Source organism: Sebastes umbrosus, chromosome 7, assembly GCF_015220745.1.
Source record: "Sebastes umbrosus isolate fSebUmb1 chromosome 7, fSebUmb1.pri, whole genome shotgun sequence".
Classification (NCBI taxonomy): Eukaryota; Metazoa; Chordata; class Actinopteri; order Perciformes; family Sebastidae; genus Sebastes; species Sebastes umbrosus.
This window is the reverse complement of record NC_051275.1, coordinates 14,573,634-14,592,396: the sequence shown is the minus strand read 5'-3', so window position 1 is coordinate 14,592,396 and position 18,763 is coordinate 14,573,634. Positions and strand designations below refer to the sequence as shown.

At 39.0% G+C, this 18,763-nt stretch overlaps 2 protein-coding genes across 2 annotated transcripts; both read right to left on the bottom strand.

Annotated features, from left to right (window-relative positions):
• Positions 1–295: 295 nt before the first annotated feature.
• Positions 296–4,616, bottom strand: LOC119490880 (extracellular calcium-sensing receptor-like). Its single transcript, XM_037774405.1, has 6 exons — positions 4,465–4,616; positions 4,083–4,371; positions 3,195–3,998; positions 2,879–3,106; positions 1,367–1,490; positions 296–1,200 (listed from the first exon to the last, which is right to left on the bottom strand). The coding sequence occupies exons 1-6, from the start codon at positions 4,599–4,601 to the stop codon at positions 296–298; spliced, it is 2,487 nt and encodes an 828-aa protein (XP_037630333.1). The 5' UTR covers positions 4,602–4,616.
• Positions 4,617–12,049: 7,433 nt separating this feature from the next.
• LOC119491758 (extracellular calcium-sensing receptor-like) lies at positions 12,050–17,496 on the bottom strand. The gene is made up of 6 exons (XM_037775967.1): positions 17,297–17,496; positions 16,915–17,203; positions 15,849–16,652; positions 15,534–15,761; positions 13,275–13,398; positions 12,050–13,114 (listed from the first exon to the last, which is right to left on the bottom strand). The coding sequence occupies exons 1-6, from the start codon at positions 17,494–17,496 to the stop codon at positions 12,210–12,212; spliced, it is 2,550 nt and encodes an 849-aa protein (XP_037631895.1). The 3' UTR covers positions 12,050–12,209.
• Positions 17,497–18,763: the final 1,267 nt, after the last annotated feature.

Here is an 18,763-nt window from a genome sequence, read left to right as displayed (position 1 = left end):
TCATTTAATGCAAGCATTTGTTTAACTGTCTATTGTAACACCTGATAGGTAGGATTAACTACATCATGGAATAACCTAAAATCAAAATGGGAGTTTAACTGACAGTCAACAATGTTGAAATTACTTTGAAAAAAAAAAACTGTTGCTTTGTAGGTTTTGTCTGGATTTTGATACAGAAAAAGCAAGCTAAATCATATGTATGATTTAATGAATAGTATTATGGGGTCACTTCAAAATTAAAGCCAAGCCACAAGCCGTGAATTAACAAACTAAAAGACTGTCATTTAATTTATGTTTAATGGGATCCTGTTTTCCCCATCAGATATTTTTTTGTGTTTAGTTCAGGTTTGAGAACAATAATAAAGAACTTTTGTGCAAATATACAGAGAAGTAGTCCATAACTGGAGGCTAAAATAGCAAATATCTCCACAGCCACAGTGAACTTCCCAGGAGAGCTGACATACGCTGGGATAAATGTGATCCAGACTGCACAGAATATCAGCATGCTGAAGGTGATGAATTTAGCTTCATTGAAATTATCAGGCAGCTTTCGAGCCAGAAAAGCGAAAACGAAGCAGAGCACAGCCAGGAGTCCTATATACCCCAGCACAGCCCAGAACCCAATAGGTGAACCTAAATCACACTCTAGAATAATCTTTTCAGTGGCATGAGCTGTATTTTTGTAGGGGAATGGTGGGGCAAGAGTTAACCACAGCACACAAACTAACACCTGCAGTAAAGTACAGCTGAGAACACTTGTTCTCTGAAACGGAGCAGAGCACTGAAGAACTGTGTTCGCTGGCCTTTTGGCCTTAAAGGCGTTCACCACCGCCATGGTTTTAGCCAAGTTACAAGACATGCACAGGGCAAAGGTGATACCGAATGCTGTGTGTCGCAGCATGCAGGACCACTCAGAGGGCCGGCCTATGAAGGTCAGAGAGCACAGGAAACACAGAGTCAAGGAGAAGAGCAGCAGAAAGCTCAGCTCAGAGTTGCTGGCTTTGACAAGAGGTGTGTGACGAAAGCGAAAGAAGACACATGACACCACCAGTGTTAAACCTGCTCCGAACAATGAAAAAGCAGCGAGAAGGGCACCCATGGTTTCTCCATAAGATAGGAACTCGATCACCTTTGGAACACACTGGCTGTGATCTTCATTTGACCAGTACTCCAGTGGACACCGCAAACACTCTGCAGAATCTGAATGGAAAACATGAAACGCTGAAATGTGTTCATGCTATCAGCTGCAAGTTATGAGAGCAGAGTTCATATTAAAATAAGCACTGGCTGTATTAGTGACTTATAAAGATACTGGAAAGCATTGATTTCGTCAAAATATCACATAATAAATTACAGATCTACTCACTGCTGGAGTTGCTGATCTCTCCATCTGCACAGGCGATGCAGGAGAAACAGCAGATTGGTTTGCCTTTAATAACAGCCTGCCGGAAACCTGGCAGACAACTCTCACTGCAGACAGACGTTGGCCTCTGTAACAACACCACAACTCATAAGTTACTCATAGTGTGTTGCATCTGTAATCCGAATACTGAAAACTGAAGTCGGAACTTTGAGCAAATATGATAAAAAAAGTTATTTTTATCAAACGGTCACTATACCCTGACAGTAGTGCATGAGACAGATAATCTGAAAAAAAGAAAATGATGTTACTCTGTGTCCTCCTGTACTCCTAATGGCATCTGTAAGATTTCACAGCACCAAAGGAAAATAGCCAATCAGAGCTGAGTAGTCTCTAGAGCAGCTGCCAATCACTTCTCGTGAAACTCGCGACCTCCGATCAAACTTCCAAACAAGGCAACAAAATGAGAAAGTTTGCTCCAGCTGGTGGGCGGTGTTTGATATTGTCTCAACTGTTTTTCATGGCTTTTCTTTCATGGTTCTCATTTTACAGCTAAACAGTAGGGCTGGGATGATACACCTATCTCCCGATTCAATACTATCATACTTGGGTGCTGATTGAATATATATTGAAACTATTGTGATTCTACAAGTATTACAATTCAATATTACCATTTACTGCGATTTTTGATAACTTTTTTAAAAACAGACCATGGGAAAAAGTTGAATCATACACTTCTAGTGACTTTTACTTTGAAAAATCTCTAAATTCTTCATTACAATATTTGATTTCCAGCATGTATGTAGTCAGAGATGTCCTGAATTCAAATATCAGTCCTTGTCAGGAAATGTTTATTAAATGTTTTTTTTCCAGTAACTCAAAAATCAAAGAATAAAGACATTTCCCTCACAAGTTAGTGTTATTTCTTTTTAATTTATAAGGTACATGTAATGTAATCCAATCATTTCCAATTATTCCATATATGCATTTTGTATATACAGTTCCCTTTGTTAACACCTTATTTTGAAACAGGAAGGGGTCACACGTGTGTACTTCCGCTACCTTTGTCAAGTTTGTGCTCTACAGTTGTAGCATTGTCTGATTTGACCACAGAGATGGGAGTGACAGCTGGATTGACCGCACGTTACTGCAATAAGATAACTCTTTCCATGACAGAGTTAGCATGCAGCTTTAGTCATGATGTCTAGCTCTGCTTTTCCTGGCAATGTGTGAAACCCAAAGTGTTTCCCTACTTCATTATATGTGTAGTGTTTGGCACTTTGGATTTAAAATGTGACGGTGCAGGTTGTATCCATGCGTTTTCTACTTTATGTGGTTTGTTTTGGTTGACGGATACGGAACAGATATAACATCACGTTATTCTGACGTGTATAGTTTTTTATGACTTCCTAAACGATGCAGAGTTCTATGTTTAATGTGGGGAATCACACTTATTACTTTAAAAATGAACCTCCACAATGTGTAACCTATTTCATACAGAACATGTTTGTTTGATACCTTTGGGGATCCAGCAGCCCATGTTGTGTTTATTCCGTTCATGATAAACTGCCTTCCATTCGGTAGTGAGGCATCGTAGCTCCCTACAGCCACAAACACAACATCTCCTGCTTGGTTTCTCTGCCAGTTCACCAGCTCATAAGTTGCTGCAGGGTCTCCGTTTTCATCAAAACCCACAGTTTCTCCTGACTGAAGGGTGAAATTCACATCTTGGAGGTGTTTCACAACCTACCAACAGAGAACAATGGTGAATAACTTACAAGTACAGGGTTATTATTTCAAATTATGTACTTAATTGTTGAAGGCAAATTCTAACCTCTTTTGGCTCTAAAAAATCTTTCCAGATACAGGACTGATTCACCGCTTCACCACTTTGTCCACATTTCAACATGTTATGCATGGCATGAGCCACAGAATACACAGCCTTATACACATTGTTGGAAATCCTTAGGTTTGACGCATCTGTGAAAGAATTGTTGATGTCCTCTAGTCTTTCAGAACTAGAGCACTGGGTCTGACCATGCAGACTGGGTTGGAAACTGCAACCAAATGTGGTTTCCCAGAAATCCCTCAGCAGATTATTATGAAGTTTTTGACTTGGGTTAACCTGCAAAAGAAACTCTCGCAGGCCTGGGATCTTTGCTTTTCTGATGGTGAAGCCCAGAGATCCTGTCAGGATTCCCGAGTACCTCTTGGTGGCCAGGTAACTTGCCGCAATCCAGAACTCACTGCCCACCCACTGCAGCCCAGTTATGTTCTGCTTCAGAGCTTCCTCAAGCAGCATTTCTATCTCCTGGGCGAGGAAGACAACTAAAACCTTTGCACTGCCGCTTTGGATCACTCTGACCACCCTGGCAATATGCCCACTGGGGTCAGTGCTTGAGATGGCCTCTGAGTACTCGATGCAGACCCCCTCCTGCTTTGCAGCTGTGATAAATGTCTCCATGCCATTGTTACCATAGTCATTGTCACTTCTAACTGCCCCAACCCATGTCCAGCCAAAGTGCTTTACCAGTTTTGCCAAAGCTCTGCTCTGATAGTAGTCACTAGGGATGGTTCTGAAAAAGGAGGGGTACTCCTTTCTGTTACTCAAACAAGCACAAGTGGCAAAGTGACTGATCTAAAAGAAAAGAAAAGGAGGGAATTGTAAAAAGGAAAATGGTGAAATCAGTCATAAAATGAATACAAATATGACAACATTTACCACTGGTATGTGGAAAACCCCTGCAATTCGTAGCAATGCAATAGTTGAGGAGGATTCAGAGGCTCCGATGATGGCAAGAACAGATGACTGTCTGGAGCAGGTTTGACCCAAAGTCCTTTCCTGCCCATTCATTAGACCCATCACCACACGCGTTGCATACAGTGTTGAAAAACAGCTGTCAAACACCTTATAACCAATTGAGATATTAGGCAGCAGAGAGCTGCTATTGTTGATCTCCTGGATGGCAAAAATCATTGTTTGGACAAATTGAAATTGTCTCAAATTTATCCTGAAAAGAGTGAGAACAGTTTTAACCAACAGCTTTTCGACTTGTCTTCTGTTAAAAAACAAAACAAATGAGAAAGGAGACAACAAACAGTACCCAGAGCATATGAGACGTTCTGGGGTATCTGTGAAGGAGGACGGAGGCTTCGATATTGCATCGTAGATAGAGAAAACTCCTCCAATAGTGATATCTCCTTCCTTAGATAACAGAGGAAACTCTGGGCTCCCCAGCATCTCACAGAGCGCCGTGTCTTCCTCTGGTCCAAAGGCTCCCACAAAAAGCACAAACAATAACATGACATAGGCACAGTCACACATCTGGAACAAACAGGCACACATACTAACCTGTTCGCTTTGATGAGCTCTTATTTTGCTGACCAGCAGGTGTTTCTCCTGTCATAGGCAGAGCTTTATACTTCTGCAGATTGTCCTCTTATCGAATCACTGTATATTGATGTCATATTGCTTTGCTGTTCTTCATATGAGATGGTACATTCTGTTTCTAAGACCATTACGTCATTATTACTGTCAGTTAAAATGTAGGGGCGTGTGATCAGGGGGACTGAAGCTGGAGATTTTTTTTCATTTGCCAAATTTGCAACAATGAAAAGGGAAAAACAGAAAAAAAAAAAGTTGGGAATCAACCTCAATTATCAGGAGAGGATTCGGAGAAACACTACAGAATAATTGTTATTCAGATAAATATGGTAACCAAATATTAAATAGTTTTATAGTTACAACTCACACATTTTAATATGCTACTCCATCAAAAATTAAGCACAACTACAAGCCAAGTATACCTTTATGTAGGCCTATAAGACAAAAATACTTAATTATACTTTTCTCAAGTATATCTCGATCAAAACATTAAGTACAATTAGGCCTATGAGCCAAGCTTACTTAGACTTTTCTGTATTCTTGTCAGTATGAGCCAAGTATACTTATGCATACTTTTGTTAAGTATATCTCTGATAGGTACATATAAAGTAAATGTAAAGTATACTCTCTTATTTTAATGTTAAACAAAGTTTACTAATAGCACACTTGAATAAATGTATTTTTGGTAAGGGTTTCTACTGAGCTATAAATGTGCTCAACATTATACATTGTGTGTGTTTATGTGTGTGTGTGTGTGTGTGTGTGTGTGTGTTGGGAGTCTGGTTGTGGGTATATGTGTTATCATTATGTGTTCATGTAATATTAAACAATGTGTACTAATGTATAAAAACACATACCGAAAAAATATAACATGCCAGCCCAGTATTTCCAAGAATTACGTCTATATCGGATGATTCTACTACATCTCATTATTAAGTACAGTGAATATTTTAAGTGACAATGCAGGACGTAGTTAGTGGTAGGTTATGGTGGTGGCATGAGACTGCAGTTTGATTCCTGTCTACCATTTCCCAAACTTCAAATAGTGTTTTAGCTGCTTGACTCTAACCATAATTCAACATTCAGTTGCCAAAAGCATGATCTTGCCTTAACTTTAACCTTAACATAGTTTTGCAGATATTGTATGACGCGAAAATTTTAAAAACTTTGGGATTGAACCTAATCTGGGGATTCACAGAATCATCAAATACCGACATTCTTGTTATTTGATAGAGTTGCATATGTATACACCAGTGACAGCTGGTGACTCAAAAAATTGTGGAGGATGGGTGGAAAACCAACCCATGGCATCATGTTATTTTACACTAGTTGGATACTTATCTCTACTTTCTTTATTTATTAAACATAAGAACATAATTCACATTCAGTATTACAATAACAAAAGAGTCAGAGGTATATCACACTAAACAAATATACAATATAAGGTATTTAATGTTAAATGTATATGTATGAATAAAAGATTAAAAGAAAACATATCAAATTTATCATAACAAAATATTGTTTTTTTTTTTTTGAAGAAACCAAACACCACACTTTCCCATTTTAATGTTTTTAAAGATATGATCAATTACAAATCTGCAAAGGCCTTTTTGTCTTTTTTTTAATTTCTGCATGTAGTGATTTACTTCATTAACCTTATTCACTATTAGGTATTTATGTGGAAGAATCCGGACCTTCTTCCAATGGCCTATGTTGGGAACGCAGATAGGAGCTGGTCTAGTTATTAGAAAATATTAAAGATAATTATCAATATTAATAAAATAATATGAATAAATTATCAATATATGTTAATAATAACAGGGCACCAAATTACATTGGTACATACGCTCAAAATACATTAAAATGTCCATCAAAAGTAAATGATAATTATCAAAATAATTATTAATTATATTGAACAATATGATTTAATGTATATTAAATCATCCTCGGGGCACCACTCTTTGAAAGAAAGAGAAAAATGATAGCACATTAATGTAGTCTTATAGATACGACTCATTAAATATTGTAAAACTACTTGGCTAACTTTGATTAGTAATTAAATGAATAACTATAACCAAATTAGATAGTAAAGGTTGAAGGACATTGGAGTTCTTGACATAGCAGAGGTTGGCATTATTCACTCTTGTACAACATTAAACAGACCAGCATGTATAATCCACAAACATTTATTTACAAGATAATAAAGGTTTAAAACACAATATTAATCTAACTAAATAACTGAACTAAACAAACCAAACACATTGTGTGAGCATGTGTGTGTGTGTGAGAGAGAGAGAGATTTCATGGAGGAGATCAGCATTTTGCGTTCTTAGGCTGTCAACCTCTTTTTCCAGGGCTGCTTTACACTGAATGGCAAGGCTGCTCTGCCTGTCTGTGAGGAGCAATTATTTTTCTTTCCTGCACTCACTGAAACTCAACCTGCTGATGAGTTCAGGGCAGCCAGGGTTTAGGTTCTGTGCTAGGGAAGAAATAAAATGCTCTACTCAGGGGTTCTCCATTGTTAAACCTGGAATGGAGGGTGAAACTAAACAGGATGTCTAGTAGAAAACAAAAACAATGTGGTTGGCTATGGTGTTGCGTTGGAAGACACCTTGTAGTGTAGTTTGGGAGGTACACTAGCCTAAATAATGTACTGGCCTACACTATGGGGGGTAGCTTCCTGTGGGGGAGGGGTAGCTACAGCACCAACTAGTGACTCTAGTGGGCATCAAACAAAAGGGGCCAGTAAAGTAAACACAGGTTTACCAAAGAAGTTTGCTTACACTTACAACATGCACTAACTGAGATGCAGGGCAGTAACAGTTGTGATGATGTCTCTTAAAGGTGACTCAAGCTGGAGCATGTAGAAGTAACAGCTAGGTGCAAACTTATATCAAAGGGCTGGAAGCACACTGTGGCTCTAATTTAGGCTCAATTTAACTCAGACTGGAATGCTTGGCAGTTACAGCCAGGTACAAGTTCTCTATGTTACACAGGACCGATGGCACGCTGTGTCATTAAAGGAACACTTATATTAACAGCAAATTAAGACAACATGACTAGATTGCACTGAATACTTGGTATTCAAATGCTGAACCAAAATTCTTTCAAGTTCTACAGCGTAGGTTAACTTGAATTAGCAGCAAAAGCAAGTTCTTAAAATTAACACTATGAAGGCTTAAAGTGTTAATAATCAAAGTCTCTCAAACAATAATTCTAAACACAATGTACTTGTTCAAAAGTACAGCTGGACGTCTACTCCTGTGGAAGACTAGTGGTGTAGAATGTAAACACCTTTGGTTTGTTTAGAAATGGAAACCAAATTGTTGGTTTTGACCAAAAATTATGCTGAAAATTAATATTGCATAATTATGAACAATTTGCCAACAATAATACCATGCCTCACACGGGGCACCATAATGTTGGGGACACAGATAGGAGCTGGTCTAGTTATTAAAAAATATTAAAGATAATTATCAATATTAATAAAATTAATATTAATACATGAATATATGTTAATAATAACAGAGCACCAAATTACATTGGTACATATGCTCAAAATGCATTAAAATGTCTATCAAAAGTAAATGATAATTAAAGCTGCAAGCAGCGATGAACGGGCCCTCGCCCCTTGCGCGTCGGGGATGCTGGCGGGACGCCGACCGACGCGGCCGGGCACCGTGAAACCGAAACTCTGACGAGCGCAACGACGCCTGCCGCAAGGCTCTACGACAAGCGGTTCACGAGTTATGAAGGGGGGCGTGGCTAATGTGTAGGGGGCGGGGATAACAACACCAACTTAACAGGCACTCTCTGCTGAGTGATATAACACCTCCCACAAGACTCTACGACAAACGGATCATGAGTTATGAAAGGGGGCGGGGCTAATGTGTAGGGGGCGGGCATACCCTTCACCAATGAAACAGGCACTCTCTGCTGAGTGATATGACACCTCCCACAAGACTCTACGACAAACGGTTCATGAGTTATGAAAGGGGGCGGGGCTAATGTGTAGGGGCCGTGGCTATGACTATATTTTTGCATTTACATATAATCAGGACTGGACCCTTATCATACCTGAGAAATTTGGGGCAGATCGAACTATGTACAGTTGAGTTAGGGTTAACCCACTCTCTGCTGAGTGATATGACACATCCCGCAATACTCTACTATAAACGGTTCATGAGATATGAAAGGGGGCGGGGCTAACGTCTTGGGGCGGGGCTATGAGTATAGTTTTTCATATACATGTCATCAGTACTAGTCCACCATCATACCTGAGAGATTTGGGGCAGATCGGACTGTGTACAGTTGAGTTACAATAACTGTCTGTTTCATGGCGAATGGCTCAAAATGGCCGCCACGCCACGGTCATGTCGTTAAGTGAAAACTCACAATTTTAATAACTTTTCATCCTCAAGGTCTTAAGATGGTCCTGACCAAATTTCAACTTGATCTGATGAAATCTGTAGGAGGAGTTCGTTAAAGTACGCGGCCTACAAAAACCCCCAGAAATGGGCGAAAAATGGGCAAAATCGCACATAAAATTCAATATGGCTGACTTCCTGTTGAGTTTTGGGCATACCTCCGAGAGGCTTTTTTGTTTCTCTCCACATCTTACATCTGTCTACCAAATTTTGTACTTGTAGGTGAAACCAGAGCGCGGATATCAATTTTTCCATTTCATGGCGAATGGCTCAAAATGGCCGCCACGCCACGGTTAGGTCGTTAAGTGAAAACTCACGATTTTAATAACTTTTCATCCTCAACGTCTTAAGATGGTCCTGACCAAATTTCAACTCGATCTGATTAAATCTGTAGGAGGAGTTCGTTAAAGTACGCGGCCTATAAAACGCTAAAAATGACATGGAATCCAATATGGCCGACTTCTGGGTGGGCGGAGCTAATGAAACCCAATGAGGAATATGTTTCAAATGATGAGTGGGATATGCATACCAAATTTCATGAATATCGAATCAACTTTGACAAAGTTAAAATTTCAACGCGTTAGGGGGCGCTATAGAGCCGGCTAAACACACTGAGCCTAATGGCTATACATTTAAATAAAGTTCACAGGTGTCTATCATTTTGCCAAATTTCATGAGTTTTCGAGTACCTAAAGGTATGTTCAAAATCTGAAAGACATAAGGGGGCGCTAGAGAGCCAACATGCGACGCCCAAGCAAAATTTCACCACTAAAATAAACTAATTACGAGTTTGGATGTGCGTGTAAAGTTTCATTATTTTTTGTGCATCCTAAAGTCTTCAAATATGCGTTCGTAAATTTTAAAATCACGCAGGAAGTCCAACATGGCTGACTTCCTGTTGGCCGAAGAAATCTCAAAATCATTTAATCCAGGTATGAGGGCGTGAGCAATGACATACTTGAATTTCGTGAAGATCGAAGAAACTTTCTCGGAAAAACTGCGTACGTTAGGGGGCGCTATGGAGCCCCCTGGAGAAACCCGAGCCCAGTCACTCCAGAACATTGAATTTCCCACCAGTTCTGACGCATACTCCACTTTTGGTGAGTTTTTGGGGATGGCTAAGGTCCCAAAAACGCGATCTACCAGCGGATAAATAATAATAATACTGACAAAAACAATAGGTTCCTTGCACTTCGTGCCAGGACACCGTTGGGTCCTGGCACTTTCGTGCTCGGGCCCTAATTATCAAAATAATTATTAATTATATTGAATAATATGATTTAATGTACATTAAATCATCCTCGGGGCACCACTCTTTGAAAGAAAGAGAAAAATTATAGCACATTAATGTAGTCTCATAGATAAGTCTCATTAAATATTGTAAAACTATCAATTTGTAACTTTGATTAATAATTAAATTAATAACTATGCTATGCTATGCTAAGGATGCTACAACAAGCTAACTGTTGCATTAGTTAGTATGCTACTGTGTTCATCTATCACATTACTGCCAGTGTGTCCCACTTGTTCCCACTCATGTACACACACAGCGGTTTGAAATTGAAGATGTAGCTTGGACATCATCATTGGATTAACCTGCTGTCAATCTTGTATTCTGTTGTTTGTTGATTGGAAGGAAGCCAAGGGAGGTTGTCCTTCCTTGGAGCGTCATTTTATGTATTTTGGCCAATCACAGACAAGCATGAAAAAACAAAATGCATTGAGTCGATAGGAGAGGTCCCGACCTAAGGGAGAACATAGGGTGTTTGACATCCCCCCACGAGGCCCAAAACCACTTCACACACACAGGCTGCCCTTTCCCCTCTGCCCTGCACGCTGTTGAGGCATTTTAATTATAATCTAAATAATGGATTTTTTGCAAAGAAGAGAGAAAAATATTTTAGAAATGATACCGATATTTGGTTATGACTTATTTCAGCTAATTACTCTTTTTAATATTTTCATCTCCCTCATTCCTCTCAAAAAATCGAGGAGGAGCAACCTCCTCTGCCACTATGGACCAGCCTCCACTGGTAGACACTAGCTTATTTGTATATGTATATATTAAATAAGTAGTTTTACCAGAATACATTAATCACAATTACAATTAATTAACTGTGCAGCAAGTGGCACTGAAGAACAGCCTTTTATTCAGCATGCTAACATGCTAAATGTTATGTTAAAACCAGCATGTTAGAGGTCGATGGTTGTTAACATGCATGTTAAAGTACTAATGTAGCCTCCTCTTTTTCTGGTGTTTACTGAATGAAACACTGAAAACATGCTCAGTAATTATCAAATATTTTATGATATATCTTAGGCAACTTTTTGTGGCTGGTTCAATCAACAGACTACTAACATGCCCCTGAGCAAGGCATTTAACTCTTAACCTATTTCAGTGGAGTTATATGCATTAGCCGAGTGTGAATTATTGCAACTGGTTGAGTGTGAACAGGGGGGCATCCCTAAAAATGAGAACCTGGTTTGCAATGGAATTTTCCTGAATGAATTAAGATCTTTGTTATTTCATTAGCTACTCTATATTTAGGGATATTAAAGACCGGATATTCTGTGTGAGGTTAGTGTCAAGTTCAGGTTCTATTCAAGTATTTTTATATAATGACAAAGCCTTTTCACCCACATGTTTTTGTAAAATATGTGCATATTATGTTTGTGTGATGACAGTGTACATGGTGAACAACCTATTATACAAATTAAAATAAAGAGAAAGGAAGTCACAGGTAGTTTTTTATATTTTTTTCTAAATTTATTTTTTGTGCAATAAAGTGGAAAAAATACAAGTGTAAGACAATACAAAAGTTTTCATTTATTTATAGGAAATGCTAATTATTATTGTTATTATTATCATTATTTTAACTTTCTATTGTAGCACCTGATAGGTAGGATTAACTACATCATGGAATTACCTACATTCAAAATGTGAGTTTAACTTTATCTTTAACTTAATGAATAGTATTCTGGGGTCACTTCAAAATTAAAGCCAAGCCACAAGCCGTAAAATAAAAAGACAGTCATTTCATTTATGTCCTGGTTTCCCCATCATATGTTTTTTTGTGTTTAGTTCAGGTTTGAGAACAATAATAAAGCACTTTTGTGCAAATATACAGAGAAGTAGTCCATAACTGGAGGTTAATATAGCAAATATCTCCACAGCCACGGTGAACTTCCCAGGAGAGCTGACATAAGCTGGGATAAATGTAATCCAGACTGCACAGAATATCAGCATGCTGAAGGTGATGAATTTAGCTTCATTGAAATTATCAGGCAGCTTTCGAGCAAGAAAAGCGAGGACGAAGCAGAGCACAGCCAGGAGTCCTACATACCCCAGCACAGCCCAGAACCCGATAGGTGAACCTAAATCACACTCTAGAATAATCCTTTCAGTGGCATGAGCTGTATTTTTGTAGGGGAATGGTGGGGCAAGAGTTAACCACAGCACACAAACTAACACCTGCAGCAAAGTACAGATGAGAACGCTTGTTCTCTGAAGTGGAGCAGAGCACTGAGGTACTGTGTTCGATGGCCTTTGGGCCTTAAAGGCGTTTACCACTGCCATGGTTTTAGCCAAGATACAAGACATGCACAGGGCAAAGGTGATGCCGAATGCTGTGTGTCGCAGCATGCAGGACCACTCAGAGGGCCGGCCTATGAAGGTCAGAGAGCACAGGAAACACAGAGTCAAGGAGAAGAGCAGCAGGAAGCTCAGCTCAGAGTTGCTGGCTTTGACGAGAGGTGTGTGACGAAAGCGAAAGAAGACACATGATATCACCAGTGTTAAAGTTGTTCCGAACAATGAAAAAGCAGCGAGGAGGGCTCCCATGGTTTCTCCATAAGATAGGAACTCAATCACCTTTGGAACACACTGGCTGTGAGCTTCATTTGACCAGTACTCCAGTGGACACCGCAAACACTCGGCAGAATCTGAATGGAAAACATGGAACGCTGAAATGTGTTCATGCTGCAAGTTATGAGAGCAGAGGTCATATTAAAATAAGCACTGGCCGCATTAAGTGATTTATAGAGATACTGGAAAGCATTGTTTTCATACAAATATTACATTATAAATTACAGATCTACTCACTGCTGGAGTTACTGATCTCTCCATCAGCACAGGCGATGCAGGAGAAACAGCAGATGGGTTTGCCTTTAATCACAGCCTGCCGGAAACCTGGCAGACAACTCTCACTGCAGACAGACTGTGGCCTCTGGAACAACACCACAACTCATCAGTTATTCGTAGTTTGTTTCACCTGTAATCCGAATACTGAAAACTGAAGTCGGTAACTTTGAGCAAATATGATAAAAAGATATATATTTTTATAAAACGGTCACTATACCCTGACAGTAGTGCATGAGACAGATAATCTGTATCCTCCTGCACCCCTAATGGCATCTGCAAGATTTCGCAACACCGAAGAAAGACAGCCAATCAGAGCTGAGTAGTCTCTATAGCAGCTGCCAATCACTGCTCACAAATCTCGCGACCTCCGATCAAACTGCCAAACTTGGCAACAAAATGGGAAAGTGTGTTCCAGCTGGTGGGCGGTGCTTGGTATTGTCTCATCTGTTTTTTCATGGCTTTTCTTTCATGGTTCTCATTTCACAGCTAAACAGTAGGGCTGGGATGATACACCTATCTCCCAATTCAATACTATCATACTTGGGTGCTGATTAAATATGTATTGCAATTTTTAACTATAACAAGTATTGCGATTCAATATTATGATTTATTGCGATATTTGTTAACTTTTTTGACACTAGACCATGGGAAAAAGTTGAATCATGCACTTCTAGGGACTTTTACTTTGTAAAATCTCTAAATTAATACAGTAAAAAATATTTGATTCTCAGCATGTATGTAGTCAGAGATATCCTGATGTCAAATACATCAGTAATTGTCAGGGATTATTTATTCATGAAAATGTCAGTATAGTATGTCGAAAAAAAACAAAAAAAGTCATAGTATATTATGTCGACAAAAGCATAATAGCATACTATGCCGAAAAATAATTTTAAAAAGTCATAGTATAGTAACTCAAAAATCAAAAAATAAAGACATTTCCCTCACAAATTAGTGGTCTTTCTTTTTAATTTATAAGGTACACATAATGTAATCCAATCATTTCCAATTATTTCATATATGTATTTTGTATATACAGTTCCCTTTCTTAACACCTTATTTTGAAAACAGGACGTGGTCACATGTGTGTACTTCCACTAACTTTGCCAAGTTTATGCTCTTCCGTTGTAGCATTGTCTGATTTGACCACGGAGATTGGAGAGACAGCTGGATTGACCGCCCGTTACCGCAATAAGTTAACGTTTCCTTTCCGTGACAGAGTTAGCATGCAGCTTTAGCCATGATGTCTAGCTATGCTTTTCCTGGCAATGTGTGAAACCCAAAGTCTTTCCTTACTTTATTGTATGTGTAGTGTTTGCCACTTTGGATTTAAAATGTGAGAGTGCATGTCTTATCCATGCGCACCCTCCACCGTTTTCTAATTTCTATGGTTTGTTTTGGTTGACGGATACGGAACAGATATGACGTCACGTTATTCTGACAAACAATAAAAGGAATTTCCTCAACCTCAACATAGACTTAAATGAAGCAAATATACAGATTCTTGAATTTAAAAATCAATTTCTAAGTGGTAAAAAAAAAATCGCAATTCATAGGTGAATCGATTTCTTTCCCACCCATACTAAACAGTACACTAAAATATGTTTCTGAAATCATTTGAGGAGAGAAATAGGCCTAACAGTAACAAAATTTCGATTCATATTTGACCAGTGCTGCTTAGTTTGACAGTTTGATCGGAGTTCATGACTTTTGCGAGCACTGATTGATAGCTGCCCAGAGACTGTTCTGATCTGTTTTGTTGTTGTTGTTCGGGCACGTTGAGAAATTGCAAATGCCATTAAAAGCACTAGGACGAATCAGAGGAACATTTTATTTTCACAGATTATCTGTCTCATGTACTATTGTCAGAATATAGTGACTTTTTAACATATTTGCTCAAAGTTTCTGACAGCAGCTTTAATTTAATTGGTTTAATTTAATCATCATTAGGATATGTTTTAGGGTCTCTAAAAGCTCTAGTTTACACGTTATACCTCGATCTTACAAATCAATCTACATCAGAAGTGAAACTCTTGGCTTTTTGCATGGCAGTCTGCTAAATACCAATATTTTTTTAATTTTTTTTTATTTTTTTACTTTTTTATGACTTCCTAAACGATGCAGAGTTCTATGTTTAATGATGGGAATCACACTTACTACTTTAAAAATGAACCTCCACAATGTGTAGCCTATTTTATAACTAACATGTTTGTTTGGTACCTTTGGGGATCCAGCAGCCCATGTTGTGTTTATTCCATTCATGATAAACTGCTTTCCATTCGGTAGTGAGGCATCGTAGCTCCCTACAGCTACAAACACAATATCTCCTGCTTGGTTTCTCTGCCAGTTCACCAGCTCATAAGTTGCTGCAGGGTCTCCGTTTTCATCAAAACCCACAGTTTCTCCTGACTGAAGGGTGAAATTCACATCTTGGAGGTGTTTCACAACCTACCAAAAGAGAATAATAGTGAATAACGTACAATACAGCGTTATTATTTCAGATTATTTACTTAATTCTTGAAGGTGAACTCTAACCTGTTTTGGCTCTAAAAAATCTTTCCGGATACACGACTTTTTCACCGCTTCACCACTTTGTCCACATTTCAACATGTTGTGTATGGCATGAGCCACAGCATACACAGCCTTATACACATTGTTGGATATCCTTAGCTTTGACACATCTGTGAAAGCATTGTTGATGTCCTCTAGTCTCTCAGAACCAGAGCACTGGGTCTGACCATGCAGACTGGGTTTGAAACTGCAACCAAATGTGATTTCCCAGAACTCTCTCACCAGATTATTATGAGGGTCTTGACTTGGGTTAACCTGCAAAAGAAACTCTCTCAGGCCTGGGATTTTTGCTTTTCTGATGGTGAAGCCCAGAGACCCTCTCAGGATTCCCGAGTACCTCTTGGTGGCCAGGTAACTTGAGGTAATCCAGGACTCACTGCCCACCCACTGCAGCCCAGTTAAGTTCTGCTTCAGAGCTTCCTCAAGCAGAATTTCTATCTCCTGGGAGAGGAAAGCAACTAAAACCTTTGCACTGCCGCTTTGGATCACTCTAACCACCTTGGCAATATGCCCACTGGGGTCAGTCCTTGAGATGACCTCTGAGTACTCAATGCAGACCCCCTCCTGTCTTGCAGCTGTGATAAATGTTGCCATGCCATTGTTACCATAGTCACTATCACTTCTAACTGCCCCAACCCATGTCCAGCCAAAGTGCTTTACCAGTTTTGCCAAAGCTCTGCTCTGATAGTAGTCACTAGGTATGGTTCTGAAGAAGGAGGGGTACTCCTTTCTGTTACTCAGACAAGCACAAGTGGCAAAGTGACTGATCTAGCAGAAAAGAAAAAGAGGGAAAAAAAACAAAACATTTATTACATGTGAGTATAAGTAATAACTGACAAAAGGTAGACTTTTGACTCAATCTGCTGCATCTGTGCAAACCCTTGCAACCTAAATCCTGACATTGTAGCCCTGAAATGAACCATAATACTACCAGAATTCAGTCTTTGTTGATGGTCCCTTTATACTAAGTTGTAAAAAAGAGCATGGTGAAATCAGTCAAAAAATGAACAGAACTATGACAAATATTTACCACTGGTATTTGGAAAAGCCCTGCAATTCGTAGCATCGCAATGGTTGAGGAGGAATCAGAGGCTCCGATGATGGCATGAACAGATGATTGGCCAGAGCAGGTTTGACCCAAAGTCCTTTCCTGCCCATTTATTAGACCCATCACCACACGCGTCGAATACAGTGTTGAACGACAGCTTTTAAACACCTTATAACCAATTGAGATATTAGGCAGCAGAGAGCTGCTATTGTTGATCTCCTGGATGGCAAAAATCATTGTTTGGGCAAATTGAAATTGTCTCATAATTATCCTGAAAAGAGTGAGAAGAGTTTTAACAAGCAGTTTTTCAACATTTCTTCTGTTAAAAAACAAAACAAATGAGAAAGGAGACAACAAACAGTACCCAGAGCATGTGAGAGGTTCTGGAGTATCTGTGAAGAAGGAAGGAGGCTTCGATACTGGATCGTGGATGGTGAAAACTCCTCCAATAGTGATATCTCCTTCCTTAGATAAGAGAGGAAACTCTGGGCTCCCCAGCATCTCACAGAGCGCCGTGTCTTCCTCTGCTCCAAAGGCTCCCACAAAAAGCACAAACAGTAACATGACATAGGCACAGTCACTCATCTGGTACATACAGGCACACACTAACCTGTACTCTGTGATGAGTTATTCTACCGCTGACCAACAGGTGCGTCTCCTGTCATGGGCAGAGCTTTTATACTTCTGCAGATGGTCCTCTTATCGAATCACTGTATAATGATGTCATATTGCTTTGCTGTTCTTCATTTCAGATGGTACATTCTGTTTTTAAGACCATTACGTCTTTATTTGTGTAAGTCTAATTCTAGGGGGATGTGATGAGGGGGAAACATACTTAAGCTGCAGGCCGAAGCTGGAGATTTTATTTTATTTGCCAAATCTATAACAATAAAAAGGGAAAAACAGAAAAGAAAGTTGGGAATCAACCTCAATAATCAGGAGAGGATTCGGAGAAACACTACAGAATAATTGCTATTCAGATAAATATGGTAACCAAATATTAAGTAGTTTTATAGTTACAACTCACACATTTTAATATGCTACTCCATCAAAAATTAAGCACAACTACAAGCCAAGTATACCTTTCTGTAGGCCTATAAAACAAAAATACTTAATTATACTTCACTTGAGTATATCTCAATCAAAAGATTTAGTACAATTAGACCTATGAGCCAAGCATACTTAGACTTGTCTGTATTCTTCTCAGTATGAGCCAAGCATACTTAGACTTGTTTGTAGTCTTTTCAGTATGAGCCAAGTATACTTATACAGACTTTTGTTAAGTATATCTCTGATAAGTACATAAAAAATAAACTGAACGTGTACTCTCTTATTTGAAGGTTTAACGTATTATACTAATAGAACACTTGAATAAATGTATTTTTGATGAAGGTGTCTACTGAGCTAAAAGTGTTATTAGATCCTTCATGTTTGTTTGGGGAAGTGCACTTTATAGGTTTCAGACCCAGATGCCAAAAATGAGTCCTGAATTCTTATCCTTATTCACTATTAGGTATTTATGTGGAAGAATCCGGACCTTCTTCCAATGGCCTATATATCATTTACCAACCGATTCCAATATGCCATGATGACATATGAACATCTTTTTGAAACAGGGCAGTTATGACTCTATTATTATTTTGGAGATGTGGTGAGAAACATATTAGTGAGAAAGATATTCTTCCTACTGGGGAGTTAGCTGGGTTGGGCTCGTCTCTACTTTCTTATCAAGCAGTAAAACAACGACTTACAAGATTTCTAATAAACAATCACTGCAGTCTCTGAAAGGGGATGAACTTTGTGTATGCGTCTGTCACTAGAAGCCTGTCAG